This window comes from Pongo abelii, chromosome 11, assembly GCF_028885655.2.
Source record: "Pongo abelii isolate AG06213 chromosome 11, NHGRI_mPonAbe1-v2.0_pri, whole genome shotgun sequence".
Lineage (NCBI taxonomy): Eukaryota > Metazoa > Chordata > Mammalia > Primates > Hominidae > Pongo > Pongo abelii.
Genome location: NC_071996.2, coordinates 71,744,069 through 71,762,644, shown reverse-complemented (window position 1 = coordinate 71,762,644; position 18,576 = coordinate 71,744,069). Strand labels below are relative to the sequence as shown.

Below are 18,576 nucleotides of genomic sequence, written 5' to 3'. Positions count from 1 at the left end.
AGCTTAACATCATGTCAGCAAATACAGACCTGCCTCATTCCTGTACACTGCCAAAGAATACTTTAAAATACGAATGGTCCATGTACTTTTATCCTTTTCCTAGTGGTTGGACATTTAGGTTGTTTCCATTTTTTCACTATGAAAAACAGTGCCAGGATGAACATCCTTTGTGCACATGTGGAAAGATCCTTATGGTCTAGATGTCCAGAAGTGGTGCTGCTATATCAAAGGAGATATGTCTCTTCAAAAAATATGGATCAGGCCAGGCGCGGTGGCTCACGCCTGTAATCCTAGCACTTTGGGAGGCCAAGGCAGGCGGATCACAAGGTCAAGAGATCGAGACCATCCTGGCCAACATGGTGAAACCTGTCTCTACTAAAAACACAAGGATTAGCTGAGCATGGTGGCACACGCCTGTAATCCCAGCTACTCAGGAGGCTGAGGCAGGAGAATCACTTGAACCCCAGAGGCGGAGGTTGCAGTGAGCCAAGATTGCACCACTGCACTCCAGCCTGGCCACTGAGTGAGACTCTGTCTCAAAAAAAAAAAAAAAAAAAAGTCTGGATCAATGTACACACTTTTCACAGCAGCTTCTGAAAGAGCCTGTTTCTTGTTACTGTTATGATATAGGCTGTGTCTTTATCAGTTGCAATTGTACTTTCTCTTGCCTTAGGCTAATTCCAGGGCACCCTGGGTTTGGGAGCCTATGACACCTTCATTAGTTAAATAGGAACATGTGGGGTTAGGGTTAAAGCATCTGAATCAGTGATGGCTAATTTGAAGTAGAAGAGTGACTTATTTTAATTCAGTATTTATTGAACAGCTGTGTTCTAGGAACTTTTGGGCTGTGTCAGTGAATAAGACAACAATCCCTACCCACATGGAGCTAATATTGTAAAGAGGGGAGACGGGCAACCAATCAGTAAATTATCTAGTATGTTGAAAGGTGGTGGTAAGTGTTATGGAAAGAAGGAAAGGGAGCAAGGAAGTGGGGATGGGGAGTGCAGGCGGGGGAGTTTGCACGAAACAAAATGGTTTTGGATGAAAAGTAGAGTTTAAAATAGAAACATGTGAAATAGTAGGTAATTCATATCTTTCCTGGAAAAGAAGTGTTCTTTCTCTACCATACACATAAGGGAATATTGTATCTCATTTTAGTCATCAAAGATAATTAGGGCTTTGTACTGTCAGTTGACTACTTTTACCTCAAACTGTTGGTCACTGGTACTAGTCTTAATGGAGGACTACCCTAGATGTATATAATGAAATAATGCTCTGTTTCAGGTTTTCTAGACAGCCCATGATACAGCCAGCTTGTCTCCAGATTCCTGGACTGCAAACCACTTTTTTTCACTGAGAATGCTATTGATCTTTTCAGGTCACTCTGAGCGAACATGCCTAGCTGATGAGTTCAAGTGTGATGGTGGGAGGTGCATCCCAAGCGAATGGATCTGTGACGGTGATAATGACTGTGGGGATATGAGTGACGAGGATGAAAGGCACCAGTGTCGTAAGTGAAGCTGATTAATTCCTCTGCAGAGTCACATTCCAGGGAAACACAGTAGAGTTGTTTTTCTGTGTTTGGAGAGTATGATTGCAGATTTCTCTGTAATTGAATGGACACTGATAGAATGTTACCTTTGTTTCTCTATGCTGGGAGTGTTTGATATCATCCACTTAAATGCTTCAGAGTGATGAAAAATGACTTTATGTTTACTTTCTTTCTCTTACATTTAGCTAATGGACATAATGTCCTACATTTCTAGGGGGAAAAAAAACCCCACAAATACTTGGTTGTCTCTCCTTTTTTTTTTTTTTTTTGACAAGGTCTTACTCTGTTGCCCAGGCTGGAGTGCAGTGGTGGGGTCATGGCTCAGTGCAGCCTCCACCTTCCAGGCTCAAGCGATCCTCCCACTTCAGCCTCCCAAGTAGTTGGGACCATACACCCAGAACCACGCCTGGCTGATTTTTTATACTTTTTTTTTGTAGAGACGAAGTCTCACTATATTGCCTAGGGCTCAAGCAATCCTCTTGCTTTGGCCTCCCAAAGTGCTGGGATTACAAGCATGAGCCACTGTACCCAGTGGTTGGCCACTCTTAATAGCAACCTTCACAGTATAACAATGAACTGTCTCTAGTTTCCTTTGTCACCTTAAAGCGGCATGGAGGGAGGGGTGTTATGCCTCTTAAGTAGATAATGGAACATCATTTTCATTATCAACAGGGTATGGAAATCTTAGCTAGTTCAAGAATTAATCTAATCAGTGTTAGAATAATGTCTTTCTATGGTAGGGCAATAGACTCAATGGCTCCCTGCTGCTTGCATCTGGTGGCACCCTCCTGTGTTGTGACTTTGGTGGTGGATCACAACTCCACATTTACCCTATCCACCCTATCCACTGACATGGGTGGTTTTCAGCTGCACATACATGGATTGTGGCGTATGCATTTCTCCCACCTGTCTTTACCAACATCTCCTTCTTTCTTTTGTTTCCTATTCACCTGCAATGAGACTGGATAAAACACCTGTTCTTTTATTTTGTGGACACTAATGATTCGATGTCAGCATCTCCTCTCTTTCCTCATAGCATCACGGGTTCTGACAACTCTGTTAACATATGCCTTTCCTCTCCACCCCAGTACTGCTTGGGGTGGTAGCTATAATGTAGTTGAAAAAGCACTAAATTTGGAGGAGAAAGACCTAGGTTTGAAGCCCCAGCTCTTCACCTAGTTCTGTGACTTTGAGACATCCAGTTAACCATCTTGAGCTTCAGTTTTCTCATCTGTACAAATGGTGTAAAAATACCTATCTCACATTGTGCTTGTGTAAACTAAAAAAAGTTACCAAAATATAAGGCATTCGGTATCCAATTAACAAAATGGCAGTGGTTTTCTGAAGCCCTAAGGGAAAAAGTATGACCCTTCTAATGTATTTTATGGAAAAATAAATGAGGCATTTTATTATATTGATTTCTTTGAAAAAGCCAGGGTCCAAAGCAATTAAAATGGAACCTTTGGAGGTATTTTTATTATGATGTATTATTATAATAGCAATGTAATTGGTCTACGTGTTTTCCTCCCATTTCCTTTCATACTTAGAATGGTAAGTAACATTAAAGCAAAGAGAATTAACTGCTGCACTGAGCTCTCATGCTTTCTGATTCTTGCGTGCTTTGGTTTCAGAGAATCAAAACTGCTCGGATTCGGAGTTTCTCTGTGTAAATGACAGACCTCCGGACAGGAGGTGCATTCCCCAGTCTTGGGTCTGTGATGGTGATGTGGATTGTACTGATGGCTATGATGAGAATCAGAATTGCACCAGGAGAACTTGCTCTGAAAATGAATTCACCTGTGGTTACGGACTGTGTATCCCAAAGATATTCAGGTGAATTGAGGATTCGAAAGTTACCCAGCATGCCTCAAATGTCCATGGGGGCTGGGCTCACTTACGTATTAGGCACCCAGTGGCCACAGTGCCCAGGGCCCATGATGCTTTTGGTGGCCTATGAAAATGTTTGGATTCCTTTCAAAATCGAAAGGAAAAAAAACTTTTACATCAAAGAAAGTATTTTAATATATAATATTAATATATCTGGCTTTATACCAATATGATTGCATTAAAATGAAAAGAAGTTAGATACTTAAATAAATTATTAATATATAATACCATATTAACAATTTAAAATTAAATATAATTTTTAATATTTTTATGGAGGAAGGAGCCCAAGAAGGCAAAAATGCCTAGGGCCTGTGAAAGACAGAATCTGGCCATGCACAGAGGGCCAGGGAGATGAATGGAGAGGGCTTGAGATAAGAATTCTTTCTTGAAGCTGGTGACCCGCTTAGTTTTCCACTTGGAGTAGAGGCATTGGTATTACAAGAACTGTTTCACTCTCCTCTCTCTACTATAAGAAAAATAACAGCACAAGCATGATGATAAATAGAGCTTGGCTCTTAGGCTCAAAGTCAAGTAGAGACAGGTGGAGTGAACTGAGACAATGTCTCCAACTAAGGATGCAGACATTGATCAATATCATGCAGGAGGGCTGGAAGGCCAGACTTTCTGATGCTGTCTTTTTGAGAGAAGTTGGAAATCTGGATTTTCATATGAAATAGTCTGATTTTAAATGCTGGAAACAAATTTTAAAATTCTTAAAACACTGTGTGGATCAAACAGATTCGGCTCACAGCCTGCTGGTTTGGGGGACCTCTCCTGCAATGTTCCATTGTTTGACTTCTTACCTCTTTCTCCAATGGGCCTCTTCAAACAGTTTATATGCATTCTTAACATCCCAACTTCTCATAATCCCACTTAACAAATACTTGGATTATGGAAGGAAATGGAGAAGAACAATTTGTAAGTTTCAATCCTGATTGACTAGTAAAATAGTACGAGCATTAGCAAAAGTAGGGGAGTCCAGAAAGGAGCTTGCTCAAGGTAGAAGGTGAGTTTGACATAGTAGGACTTCCTGAGGTGAAAGTGGGCACAACTGGAGCCATGAAGAGATATTGCTTGTGCCAAGGACTGTTAAGGGACACACAGGCACATTGAGAGCAACAGGAATGGCCAGCTTACAGCATGCGAAGGAAGACAATGGGAAAGATACACTAAGTAGGCACAAGATCAGAGCAGTAGAGTCACAGGGGCCATTGACCGGAGGGGCAGGCAGCTCATCAACAGATGCTAATGTACCACTGGAGTCCAGTGTAGTGTACGATTGTGTGTTTATTGTGGTGGTCCTGAGGAAGAAGGAGGAGGTGAAGGAGCAGGGACTCAGCAGTAATTTTAAAAGTAGATAAATGCTATCAAGAAAATACACTCTGTGGGTGATTCATCCTCTGATGAGTGGACATTGCTGAGAGGTGGTAGTTTGTGAACTGACAATCCAAAGACATTCAAGAGGTGGAGCTGTCTTTTGTAGAGAAGCTGCAGTAGAATATGCTTTGTTTGTATTTAAGTAATGTGAGTGTAAAGTGTAGATTTTTATTTTTTGCACCTAAAGTGGATCATTCTTTGTCTATATTTTCTCCCTACTGCTCAAGAGTTCTATTGTGTTGCACTTCTATAGTTTTTCTGAATTTGGTAAATTGCTAATAGCATTAGTCTAAGATGTAAATATATTCTGAATACCTAGGCTTAGACTCTAGGCACAAGAACGGTAGCAGGTGTTGATTTTGATTGGACTCCAAGTTATCTCCTTTATTCCTCCCATTCTGAGCTTTCTGGGTTCTTCCTTTATCATTACTATGATCTCAAGCACAGTAACATTTCCTCTCTTCCTTTCTTTCTTCCTCCATTGTTCCTTTCTTCACTTTCCCTCCCTCTCTTTTTTTTCCTTGAGCTTTCTGAATCTCCTTGAAAACGGCTATAGTAGAAGAGAAAAAAAAATTACTGTTTGTTTGAAAACCTGAGCTATCAGCTTTTAAGTAAGTCCAAAATCTGTGTCTGGAGTAGCCTCTACTAGGTGTGCTGTTAGTGTGCATCTCTTTGCTTGCTTGGCAGAAAGTTTGCTCCCCGTTTGGTACAGTGGGACAGGAGATCATTTTTCCTATTGACTTTTTTTTTTTTCTTAGTTCATTACTGATGCTGCTGAAAAACATGGATGATAAGACTGAGGGGTGACAATTTGGTGGTGAGCTGGAATACTGACTTGGAATGGTGTCTGAAAGCTTGGTGATTTGCTTGATGACTTGTTTTTCCTCCTGCATTGGATCTAAATTAGAGAAAGGAAAGCATTGGTGTTTTTAAACCATTTGGAAATGAGTTAAATAGCTCCTGGGAGACCAAATGGAGCTGAGCCAGTCTGCCTTGACCACAGCCTTCTTCACAATTACATGCACACATTTTGCTGTAAATCATGTTGACAAGGCCCTGGGTTTATGGATGGCCGTGCTGGTTAGCAGGCCTGGTTATAGGTCAGTTGTAAAACTGACCGCATTCACTGTTGTTGCCTTCACATCTTGTAATGCTCTATGTGCCGCTCCTATGCTTTCTATGATAAATTGTTCAAAACCATTAGCTTTGTTCATTCTTATCAAAGATTCCTTGATGCTTATGTGAGACCCCCTTTAGACATCATAACTTTTATGGGATCTTGGAGTAATATGGAGAAGAAAGGCCAGTTTGGCTCACAGAACTTCAGGAAATTATATTGTTATAATGATGCCTGTGTATGTTAGGTCCCAAGATAGCTTCTAGTACTACAGCATGCCTTCTTCCTTTGCCAGTATGCCATGCTAACCTACTAGCTTGCCTTCATTCACATCACCATGAAGACTCACATCTCATGATAGATGGCAGGAATGCAATGAAAGATGGAAGGAACAGGACTGACAATGTAAATGTTATTCCAGTGGGAGGATATGTGTTCTTAGAGGACACACCCAATAATCTTATTTATAATATATAGCACTCACCCTATGAGTTTCCATTTGAGTATGGGCACTTTTATCATGTGATTACCCAGTACATTGCCAGTGCCTACTGGCTATCTCATTATCTGTTGATCATAGATAGTGCCAGTGTTCATAAGCTGTCTCATAGATCTGATGTATACCAAAATTACAAAAGTTGTATTTAATTAGTTTATCAACTAAGGAAAAAATGAATGCAATTATTTTTAATAGCTGTAGAACTACTAATGGTCTATAGCTATTAAATGGTAGCATTTAATGGTAGCATTTCTAATGGTAGCAGCCAGCCCCTGAGGAAGTTGTGTGGAATGCCAAATATTGGATTCTTCTAGAATTGGCGATTAGTGGGGTAGACGAAGATGTTGGGGGAAAGGGGATCAAGGACACTGGTGATCTTGTTGAAATGGTTGTCCTGGCATTTAGGTAGATAAAGAAGGAAGCAAAGCCCCAAGTGGGTAATAGTTGAGGTTTATTGCCAACCTCTCTGAAAGTGGTACTGGATCTCATGATACAGGTGTGACCGGCACAATGACTGTGGTGACTATAGCGATGAGAGGGGCTGCTTATACCAGACTTGCCAACAGAATCAGTTTACCTGTCAGAACGGGCGCTGCATTAGTAAAACCTTCGTCTGTGATGAGGATAATGACTGTGGAGATGGATCTGATGAGCTGATGCACCTGTGCCACACCCCAGAACCCACATGTCCACCTCACGAGTTCAAGTGCGACAATGGGCGCTGCATCGAGATGATGAAACTCTGCAACCACCTAGATGACTGTTTGGACAACAGCGATGAGAAAGGCTGTGGTGAGTACAACAGAGGATTTGGGAAAAGGAAACAGGGGAGACTGAATATGGATTCTCAACCCTTCACGGCTTAGACTTTCCAACCTGTCCTTTAACTACAAAGTTACCATAAAATCACTATTCCTGGTATAGCAAAAGGTTACCAAAGTTTCTTGGTATATAAGATGGGGACACACATTTTTTTGGACCAATTCTTTGCTTAGATAGTCATTAGAGAGAACAGAAGGTGGGCAAATATTCAGGCCATCATTTAACATTATTGCCAAATAAGGTACTCAAGAATGAAGGGAACCAGGTTGATTCTCTTTGAATTCTTGTAATGACTTTTTGCCTGAAGCATCCCTCTGCTAGGACTCGTTGGCCTGTTCTTCATTTTTGTCCTCAGGTAATTGAATGGGAGAGTTTAATATCTCTCTCACCCCAACCACCACAAGTAAAGCAGCTGAGAATCCATAACATGGGCATTGTTTGCTTAGCACCATCTTGAACTCCATAATATTGGCAATTCATCCTGTTTGTGGTGTTTAATCCTTGTAACCATTGTTTCATGTAGGTTGGTATTGTCTCTGTAATAACAGTTTAAAGACCATATCATTTCATTTATTTTGTTTTCTTTATTCCGCTGGTTCATTGTCAGTACTCATTGAAAGCATTTGCCTAATTGACCCAGAAGTATATAATGTAGTTTTTGTCCTTATCTGAAAGATAAGATTTATATGAAATAACATTAAAATTAAATGCTGGACAGAAACTGCTGTGGAAATGTAGAGAAGAGAATATCTATGCATAATATTAAAAAATCTCTGCAGCAAACAACCATGGCACATGTTTACCTATTATAACAAACTTGAACATCCTGCACATGTACCCCTGAACTTAAAAGTTGAAGAAAAAAAAGAAATGAAAAAAATTTTAAAATCATCTAAAAACTGGCTTTTGCTCTATTATAAGACAAACTTCTATAAATTTCTACCAAAGTTTCAAAAACCATTTAATTAATTAAGAAAAACATGTGCTATATTATACATTTATACAAAAATCATATGGAACTTTCTTATGTTTACTGCTAATTCATATAGATTCCCATTGCATTTTAATTAGTTTTGCCTTACCTAAACTATAAGAATTAAATTCTCAATAGTACATAATTCAAAGTAAAATTTTTAGTTTGAAGAGGAAGTGATCTCAGTAGGTCTCGTCCAAACCTATGAAACATTCACTCTTACAACTAGAAGGAGTACTAGTGATCTTCTGTACCCTCTTCTCTTTGCAGATAATAAGACTGTAGCCCATAGATGGAAATGAATTGTTTGGGGGTGCACGGTAAACTAGTAGGAAGAGCTTGGCCTGATATTTGGATAATGGATTTTGCAGTGCATGAAGTTTTAATCTATTGCTCCTTGATGAGTAGAGAGCTAATGAGAACTTGCTGTCCTCCCTCTGTAGATCATTTTTGGGTGAGGTTGCCCATGTATTACAGGACCAGCCAGAGGGACGTGTAGTGTTGTGTTGCACCTAGTGTTGAGCTCATGCCATCTTGTGAGAGGCAAATGTGTGTATCTCTTTGTGGTTCCATGTTCAGTGATGTCACACTGGAAGCCTGAGCTTGACCGTGGTGTGAACAGTCACACTGGAACATGCTACAAATCAGAGCATTTAGAAAATTTTTCCCGAGCCCTGTTTGACCAGCACACTGGCCAGGCTCTTTTCTTCTCCTCTTCTTTCTCATTTTTCCTGTATTAGTTGTTGAAACCACTGACAAAGGGTAAGTTGGTGAGGAAGTTGAAAAATAGTGACTTTTCAATAATCCACAGTCTTTGGAAGTCTTTGTTGTCTGTCTTAGCATGGTTCATTAAGAATTGGCACTGTTTAGTAGAAATATTGATTTTGAACCATTGTAGTGAGTTGGTTGTTGATATTTTAGGATCTCTAAGAACTGCCTTTTACCTACAGGCATTAATGAATGCCATGACCCTTCAATCAGTGGCTGCGATCACAACTGCACAGACACCTTAACCAGTTTCTATTGTTCCTGTCATCCTGGTTACAAGCTCATGTCTGACAAGCGGACTTGTGTTGATATTGATGAATGCACAGAGACGCCTTTTGTCTGTAGCCAGAAGTGTGAGAATGTAATAGGCTCCTTCATCTGTAAGTGTGCCCCAGGCTACCTCCGAGAACCAGATGGAAAGACCTGCCGGCAAAACAGTAACATCGAACCCTATCTCATTTTTAGCAACCGTTACTATTTGAGAAATTTAACTATAGATGGCTATTTTTACTCCCTTATCTTGGAAGGACTAGGCAATGTTGTGGCATTAGATTTTGACCGAGTAGAAAAGAGATTGTATTGGATTGATACACAGAGGCAAGTCATTGAGAGAATGTTTCTGAATAAGACAAACAAGGAGACAATCATAAACCACAGACTACCAGCTGCAGAAAGTCTGGCTGTAGACTGGGTTTCCAGGTAAGAAAACACTGATGAGCTTTTTAAAAGTTAAAAATAAAAAAAAAATTCTAACCATGTTTTCATCTTGATAGGAAATTAATTTTTCAACTTGGGTTAATACGCAGATACATTTAATGTTTCTGCAGGTTTATTTTCTGCTTTGTATCTGATACTCAAATGATAGATACAGAACAGAATATCTAATTATTTTAAAAATTTATAGTATCATTTTTATGGAAAGAAGAATTGCAAGGGAAGAGAGTTCACTGTTGCTGGCCATTCACTTAACTGGAGATGATATGAAGGGACGATTCATGCATTCATTGGTGCATTCAGTCATTACTTCCTGAGTCCCTCCCACACGCCCAGTGTGATGACAAGCAGCAGGGGTTTTGAGAGGAACAAGGCAGACATGGCCCTTGCTCTCCTGAAGTACATAGGCTTGCTTACAATACTAGTCATTGGCCGGGGGCAGTGGTTCACGCCTGTAATCCCAGAACTTTGGGAGGCTGAGGTGAGAGGATTGCTTGAGCCCACAAGTCCAAGACCAGCCTGGGCAACGTGGTGAAATCTGTCTCTATGAAAAATGAAAAAATTAGCCAGGAAAGATGGTGTACGTCTGTAGTCCCAGCTACTCATGAGGCTGAGGTAGGAAGATCCCTTAAGCCCAGGAGATGGAGGTTGCAGGGACCAAGAACATGCATGGCACTCCAGCCTGAGTGACAGAGTGAGACCCTGTCTCAAAAAAACAAAACAAAATGAAACAAAAAAACAACCAATACTAGTCATTCCCAGCATGGGCTGGTCATGAAAACTGGAGAATGGCTAACATGAGACTCTTGTTTTGAGATTGCCCTTCTGGAAACTGACAGTCTTTAAGGCAGGCCAGTGATATTTTAACTAAACTACCAGATCAACCACGCTTCTTAACATCTCTATTGAATATCAAATCTATCAGATTCTTGGCAGCATAAACTAATTGGCTTTGTGGTCAATAGACATCAATCTGCAGGCACTGTAAAGATGTATGCTGTAAAGATTCTTGTTGCAGTCAGCCCAGACCTCCAGAGGGCTCTTCCCCACATCCTCGTATTTGACCCCCTTAAGGGTAAAGATCCTAAAATGGGTGGGGACAGTTGGCTTCCCAGTTCTCCCTGACCAGTAGCTGGCCTGACATAGGTGCTGAGTGCTTGCTGAATAATGAATGAAACATTGACTAAACATTCCTATTGTATGTATCAGTTCCTGTTTTATATATCCTACATGTCAAAAAGTATAGTGATTAATGATTTCCAGGAACAGAACTGAACATGGTACTGTTCTTGTCACCATCCTTTGTTCCAGTGCAGAAAAAATAATATTTGAACTGTAAGATATTGTCATTCCGCCCTCTCTCTCAGAAACTGCTAGAATGACATTTCTCTTGGGTTTCAGCTATTTCCTCTCTATCTAGGTGTGTTCTTTATCAGAAGAGAATTAAATAAATGTGAGGAAGATGGGTAAGAAAGTCTGGGTGAGGGTAGGGTAAACTTTTCTTGAAAGTCCAGGAGGGTGCACAACCAGGCTCAATGTTCCTGAAAACACAAAGGCAGAATGGAGCCCAGTTACATTTACATTGGTAGGGGGCAGTTCTAATATACTAGCTACACTGAAATTAGACACAATTTTTGTTTTCCAATATTAATAAAGATTTCTGCTGCCAACACTAGGGTGTTTGGTTTCCAAATCCCTTACATTTGATATAACTTTTTAAACCACCATTATGCACACTGGAAGATAGTGTTGGCTCTCAGTTATCTTAATTTTTCCAGTAGTGGAGATGGAATATCTTCTCTATGTTTTCTTGAGAAGAATCTGTTCACAGGATGTCTTTTGACTGTGGAATAAAGAGAAATTAATGGGAAAGCAGTAAGCTCAACAGAGTAGAGTGCCCTATGGGGTAGCCAGTCTGCCAGGACTTGAATGGTAATAGCAACAGGAATAATAATAGGACAAGAATAATAATAGCAACTTCTTCTAAGCCTGTTGTGATCTGAAATAATATAATGTTTTAAAAAGTCCCTGGTCTAAGGCCTGGCATTTAGCAAGTGTTCAATAATTAGCTACTATTATCGTCAGTGTTCTAGTGTCTACAATGATGGAATCCAAGGTTGTAGCCATCTCATTCATCAGGATTTACTCATTTACCCAAGTGAATTAACTGGCAAGACTTGTACATATATGGATACTCAAGCCTGAAGCGATGCTACTATCCTAACTATTCAGATATCCAGCATGAATGGATAAGGGCGTACTTATTGCAAAGAGGCATTCAGGTCTTTTGGAAGGGAAATCATTCTCCTTCATTCTCCTTCTGGTTGGAATTGATTATCAAATCCTAAAAGACCTTCTCATTATAGGGGCATTTAACCCTTTGGAAGGTTATGGATACTATAAGACTCTGGTGAAAGCCATGGGCCCCTTTAGAGAGTACACAGATCCCCAAAGCTGGCTCCCCTGATTCTGGGTAAGGACCTTGGGTTAAGAACACTTACCTTATAAGAAAAATAAATTTTATTGAATAAAAATACATTTATAACAGAAATGTCCTTGAGGTAGCAGTTTCTAACAGATCCTAATATGTTTCTAAAGCTTCTTAGGTTTGATTAAGTGAAACGTGTCACAGGTTAAGAAACTCATTTTGACAGCCTGTCTGACAGAGGCAGGGATGTCTCTTTATCCTAAGGATGTCATAATCTTTATCTTAAGAATGTCATAATTCAGAGTTTCTCTGTGCAGTTTCAGTGACACACTTAGACAAGTCTGTTTCCTTGACTCCACCATTTAAACTGTAATTCATGATACTCACCTCTGCTTCCCTGTTCTGCTAAACCTTTGCATTGCCTGGAGAGGGTGCCTTATGCTGCATGAGGAAAGTAAAACCAGACCCGTCGAGTGAGGTGTGTGCACAGTATTTTCTACATGACACCACCTTAAAGTGGGAATTATTGCACACAGTCTTGCACCCTCTGTTGCCTCACTGCAGGAAGACCAACTTCCTGTTTTCCCCTGCCCTCATTTGCCTGAAGAAAGGTGACTTCCAACAACTGTCTGTGATTCTCAGGTAGCTTGGATAGGAAACTGGGTGGCTAATTATGTTCCATTTCACAAAGTGACCGTATTGGTTAACTCCTGGCTCTCCATTTTAGAAAGCTCTACTGGTTGGATGCCCGCCTGGATGGCCTCTTTGTCTCTGACCTCAATGGTGGACATCGCCTCATGCTGGCCCAGCACTGTGTGGATGCCAACAACACCTTCTGCTTTGATAATCCCAGAGGACTTGCCCTTCACCCTCAATATGGGTATTGTCTCCCTGCAATCCTGGGCTTTTCTATCACCTCCTTCTTCCGCCTCTGTTACCAAAAAGGCTGTTCATATAGCTATCTCAAGGCCAATGTCTTGCTGGGGTTTGTCTTCTGCTTTTCCTACTTGGTAAATTGTTTAGTGTAATGAGTAGAAGCATGGCTTCTTCAAATCATCATCATCAGCTGTTCTGTTTTCTTTGCCCTGACACACTTTTGCACTTTTCATGTCGTGTATTTTGGCTGCATGCAAAGAAAATTGTGGTTTCAGGAAACCAATTTCTTTACTGGACTCTCGATGTCAAAGCCACAGAAATCCAGTTAATTATGTTTATTTGTGAGCATTTTCTGTACATTGTCCCCTTCCTTTTTCTTTTTTAGATTATTTGCTGTTAGCTCTCTTTCCTTTCTGAGGGGCTCTACAGAATGCAGACTCCATTTCTGTAAATGGAGAAAAGGTGTGTATTTTGGCTACTGACTTCTTTTGGCATCAGGGACTGACCCTTTGTGTTTGCCCTGACAGGTACATCTACTGGGCAGACTGGGGTCACCGCGCATACATTGGGAGAATAGGCATGGATGGAACCAACAAGTCTGTGATTATCTCCACCAAGTTAGAGTGGCCTAATGGCATCACCATTGATTACACCAATGATCTACTCTACTGGGCAGATGCCCACCTGGGTTACATAGAGTACGTACATAGAAAAGCATAAAACAATTGTGTAACTGTTTATTTCAAACATCAGAGCTTGTGATTCCAGTCTATTAGTCCCCTCTATTGTCTAACTGGCCTGTCTGTTGGAAGTCATTCAGAGGAAGTCACACTTCTAACTAAAACTGCTGAGCTCTATGGTATGGTGCAGTAGAAAGAGGGTGAACTTTTAAATCATATGGATCAGGGTTTATGACCTGGTGTTTTCACTTCTTATTGTTTTTTTATCTAGAAAATGGGGCTAATAATCTCATCCCATGGTAGTCAGCTCAGTGTGCAACTCATCTTAATTTTTTTTATCTCTTTACTTTGCTCTCCCCTGTGAAATATATGATTAATAAATTTTAGTATTTGAGAAAAGGAAAAGAATAAAAGGATCTGGAAACTTTCCCTAAAATACCTGGCACATTTATGGTTAAGTGCAGTGCAGTGTTTTAGGTAGCAGTAGAGTCTGTTAACATTAATCCAATATGATAAGGCATTTACATCTTTCTGGTAATAGGATAATTTTTTAAGTGTGTTAAATATACTGTTCAATAAAAAATACTAATTGTAAAAAAGATGATACACATTATTAATCAAAAATTAATCAACAGTACCCATATTGAATTTGCTAGTTATGGCCTAGTTGCACCTTAGTAATGTCTTCCGCATAAGCATTTATGGATAACGATCCAGGAACAGCCTGTTGCACTCAAAAGCATGGAAATGCCATTCATTCAGTAGAACTATTTCAAAGTTTTTTATTTTATTTTTAGAAATTCCTTTCTTCTGTTATATTTATTTTGCTGCCAAAGTCAGTGTAGAAAAGTTTGAAGTTCTCTAACACCGTACTCCCTGGGGACATGCCACTGAAAAAGAAGGAATACCTGGCACATACGCTAGTGCTCTTTCTTCCTGAGCTCATGGCAGGCATAATTAATCAATCCCAGTACTTTCTCATGTTGAACTGGTTCATTTGCTACACTAAGGTAGCCCTTAGCATTCTCACTGCAGAATTTACCATAGCAGATACTAACTCACTCTTAGGGTAGACACTAACTTTAATTAGAAGCAGTAAAATATTATTTCCAGTTTACTTATACCATTTTGATGTGATGTACTGATGGTAATACCCTTAGCCCTTCCCACAGTGTGTGTATCCTCTCTTAAAAGGCACATCAAAGAGCTGGGTTAGCTTTCCATACCATCCTATATTGAATTAGTAGAAGCATCAAGATGTTCAAAGAAGCTTCAACAACTTTCTTTTTTTTTTTTTTTGGTTTTTTTTTTGTTTTTGTTTTTTTTTGTTTGTTTGTTTTGGGGGTCACAATTTTATTTAGTTTTGCTCCGATCTTTGTTTTTTTTTTTTTTCCTTTTTATTATTATTATTATACTTTAGGCTCTATGGTACATGTGCACAACGTGCAGGTGAGTTACATAGCTTCAACAACTTTCTAACTGACATTTGTTGTTCTTTGGGTCCTATAGATTATTCTTGGTCTTGAAAGCTTAGTAGGTTTCACTCAGCATACATTTAGACAGTGTTTCCAGGAGCATTAGAGATGAAAAAAGGAATTTTCTAGTTGCACAATATTCTGTTCACTTTTTGATAAAATCTAATATAGACTATTTATGTAGATGGATTATAAAATTTAGGCAGTAGATTTCAGTCTAAAAGTCAAATCGTAATATGAGGCACTGTGATCTGGGAATAAAGGAAACTTTAATATTCATGAGCCATGTTAAATTGGTTCCCTCTTGGAGAGGTAGCAATGCCTGTGTTCAGAAATATATTTCATAGATGCATAAAGCAATAGATTTTTATAGAGCATCCAATTGATTCCTTGTACATCTTGGGATGCACCAACACATCACTGGAGCTCTGCCTGTAGTTCTACTCTTATTTTTCTTTTTTTGAGATGGAGATTTGCTCTTGTTGCCTTGGCTGGAGTGCAATGGCATGATCTCAGCTCACTGCAACCTCCGCCTCCTGGGTTCAAGCGATTCTCCTGCCTCAGCCTCCCGAGGAACTGGTATTACAGGTGTGCACCACCATGCCTGGCTAATTTTGTATTTTTAGTAGAGACAGGTTTTCTCCATGTTGGTAAGGCTGGTCTCGAACTCCCGACCTTAGGTGATCTGCCTGCCTCGGCCTCCCAAAGTGCTGGTATTACAGACGTGAGCCACTGCGCCCAGCTGTGTAGTTCTACTCTTGACAAAAAATACTCATAGGGATATCTGAGATCTCTCTACAGAGATTACAAACGACTGGAAGGGAAGGTCTCACGACTGCTTTCTGGTCTATGGATTTTTAAAAAAACAGATGGTGGCTAGGTGCAGTGGCTCACATTTATAGTCCCAGCTCTTTGGGAGGCTGAGCAGGGCAGATTGCATGAACTCAGGAGTTCAAGAGCAGCCTGGGCAACATGACGAAACCCTGTCTCTACAAAAATTACAAAAATTGGCTGGATGTGGTGGCACTTGCCTGTCCCAGCTATCCAGGAGGCTGAGGTGGGAGGATCACTTGAACCCAGGAGGAGGAGGTTGCAGTGAGCCAACATTGTGCGACTGTACTCCAGCTTGGGCAACAGAGTTAGACTATCTCTAAATAAATAAATAAATAAATAAATAAATAAATCAGATAGTGACTAATTTCTGGTCATTTACCTGCATCCTTATCAACAGAGGCCAAGCACATCTTCAAGTTTTCCTATGGCTTCTGTAAGTTACCATAAATTATATTTTGGGAAATATTTTTAACATTGCATGGCTAACATTTTCAGGTTTCTTAGTTGCTAGCTTGTTCTATCTCCTATTTGAGTTTTAGGATCTGTTCCAAATTTTTAAAATATTAAATTTTCACTATTTTAGAAATGATTTCTGATATAGACCCACAGTAATGAAAGCCCTTGGAACTGAGAGGACTTGGGAATTTGGCTGTGGATCCTTTGTAACATCTTGAAATCAGAGAACCTTCTCTGGAGGTTTATTCATCTGTAAAAGTATTCGCTAATGGTGCCATGGCACGATTAATAATAAATGTCCTGCTGGTGTTTACAAAGTTAACCCTGCAGGCCTGTAAGTTGTGTTCCCTTCAGGTTATACTGAGAACACAATTATCTCCTAGAATAGCGTCCCCTCCGGAATGTTAATGAGAAGGTAGAATTCCAGTATAATATTGCTATCTTCTGATTTCTTCCAATGGTGTTGGAAGAAACAAGATTTGTGTTCACCCCAGGATATCAAAAGGGTGCTTAATGAGGGACATCAACATAAGAGGCCATAAACCTACAACAGCTGTAACAGCTTCATCTGCAGGAAAGCAGCTGTGGTTAGGAATTAGTGATTATTTAAACTCCTGACACTGTTCCTATTTTGTTAAGTATTGCCTTTTCACTTCTACATCTTTTGTTCAATTCGAATAAATCCTTTAAGTTTAGTTTTTGTTTTAATTAAAGACTAGGAGTTTTGAGGATCTGAACTTATATTATCTCTAGGAGGTAGAATTTTATTGATTTGTGAATTCATTTATCCTGCAAGACATTAGAGGAGAGGGATTACCTTCATCACGTAACTGTTTCTGCTTATTGCTGCAGGTACTCTGATTTGGAGGGCCACCATCGAAACATGGTGTATGATGGGGCACTGCCTCACCCCTTCGCTATTACCGTTTTTGAAGACACTATTTATTGGACAGATTGGAATACAAGGACAGTGGAAAAGGGAAACAAATATGATGGATCAAATAGACAGACACTGGTGAACACAACACACAGACCATTTGACATCCATGTGTACCATCCATATAGGCAGCCCATTGGTGAGTAGGTGATTGAGGGGTTTGGCAAGGTTGCCTTGGGTTATGTGCGTGTCATGATTGTCTTTAAGCATGAACTTTGTGATTTACAAAGAGTTTGTTGTTACTTGTTAGTGTTTTCTTCAAGGCATATGCTGGAAGTTGACAGTAGGCAAATATCTTTAGAGTTTATCCCTCTTCCCCGGGAAAGACTACCTAGAATTCTTCTTTTTCTTAAAACTCGCTCAATTCTTCAAGATCATCTTTTTTTTCCTTCGTTTTTGATAAGATTTAACTGTTATCATGTTGCCATATTTACTTTATCTATTTCTATGAGAGGACTGAAGTATTTTAAAGAAATTAAAAATATGACATTTCAGCCCTAAATACTAAATACTAAATAAATGCATATGATATTGTATTGTGTATAAAATAGATATTATTCTTATCTTCTAGAAGGTAATGTCAAGAGCAGTGCATTTTAGTGTTTTTTAAGTAACAGAACTTGTTTTTATTTGACTGTGAACTTACATTCCTTTTATGCAATTAAAGCAACTTTATGATTTAGAGATAATCTAGTAAAGGTCTGAAATATATTTTGGAGATAGACTGGTTTTTGTGGGTCTGCTTTGTTGTGATGTCTTACTAAAACATATGATCAACTTGGAATTAAGGAAAAATGAGAATTAGCAAAATAAAGAAATTTAGTATTTCTTTCTGGAAGTTAATATTCTTCATATCATTTTTATTAGAAGTTCAAGTAAATATTCACCTCAAAGTGGTGACCAGGAAAATTAGTAAAGATGCTGCTCAGTTTATTCATCCACATTATTTTTGGCCAAACTTCTGTTACCTATATACTCAGAACGAGGGAATGAATATAGCATCTGTTGGAAATTAAAACTTTAACCTAGGTCTAGGCAAATGAATATAAGCTAAGTTTACTGCCTGCTCTCCCAGGACTTGGAGAAACACATCTTTTCTAGTCAGAAACACCAGTGGGTATAGCTCACTTCTGGTAGCATATAAATGAGCTTTCTTAAAGCACAGGGTTGTTGATTGTATA

At 39.5% G+C, this 18,576-nt stretch overlaps 1 protein-coding gene across 3 annotated transcripts in view; it reads left to right on the top strand.

The window, feature by feature from the left end:
- LRP2 (LDL receptor related protein 2) overlaps positions 1-18,576 on the top strand; it is a 232,305-nt gene that overhangs the window by 164,055 nt on the left and 49,674 nt on the right. For all 3 annotated transcript variants that reach the window (XM_024243330.3, XM_054549456.2, XM_054549457.2), the window contains 7 exons: positions 1,379-1,510; positions 3,184-3,385; positions 6,929-7,224; positions 9,178-9,694; positions 12,865-13,017; positions 13,541-13,711; positions 17,311-17,534. In XM_024243330.3, the coding sequence (XP_024099098.3) occupies positions 1,379-1,510; positions 3,184-3,385; positions 6,929-7,224; positions 9,178-9,694; positions 12,865-13,017; positions 13,541-13,711; positions 17,311-17,534 (1,695 nt within the window). The remainder of the gene's footprint in view (positions 1-1,378; positions 1,511-3,183; positions 3,386-6,928; positions 7,225-9,177; positions 9,695-12,864; positions 13,018-13,540; positions 13,712-17,310; positions 17,535-18,576) is intronic.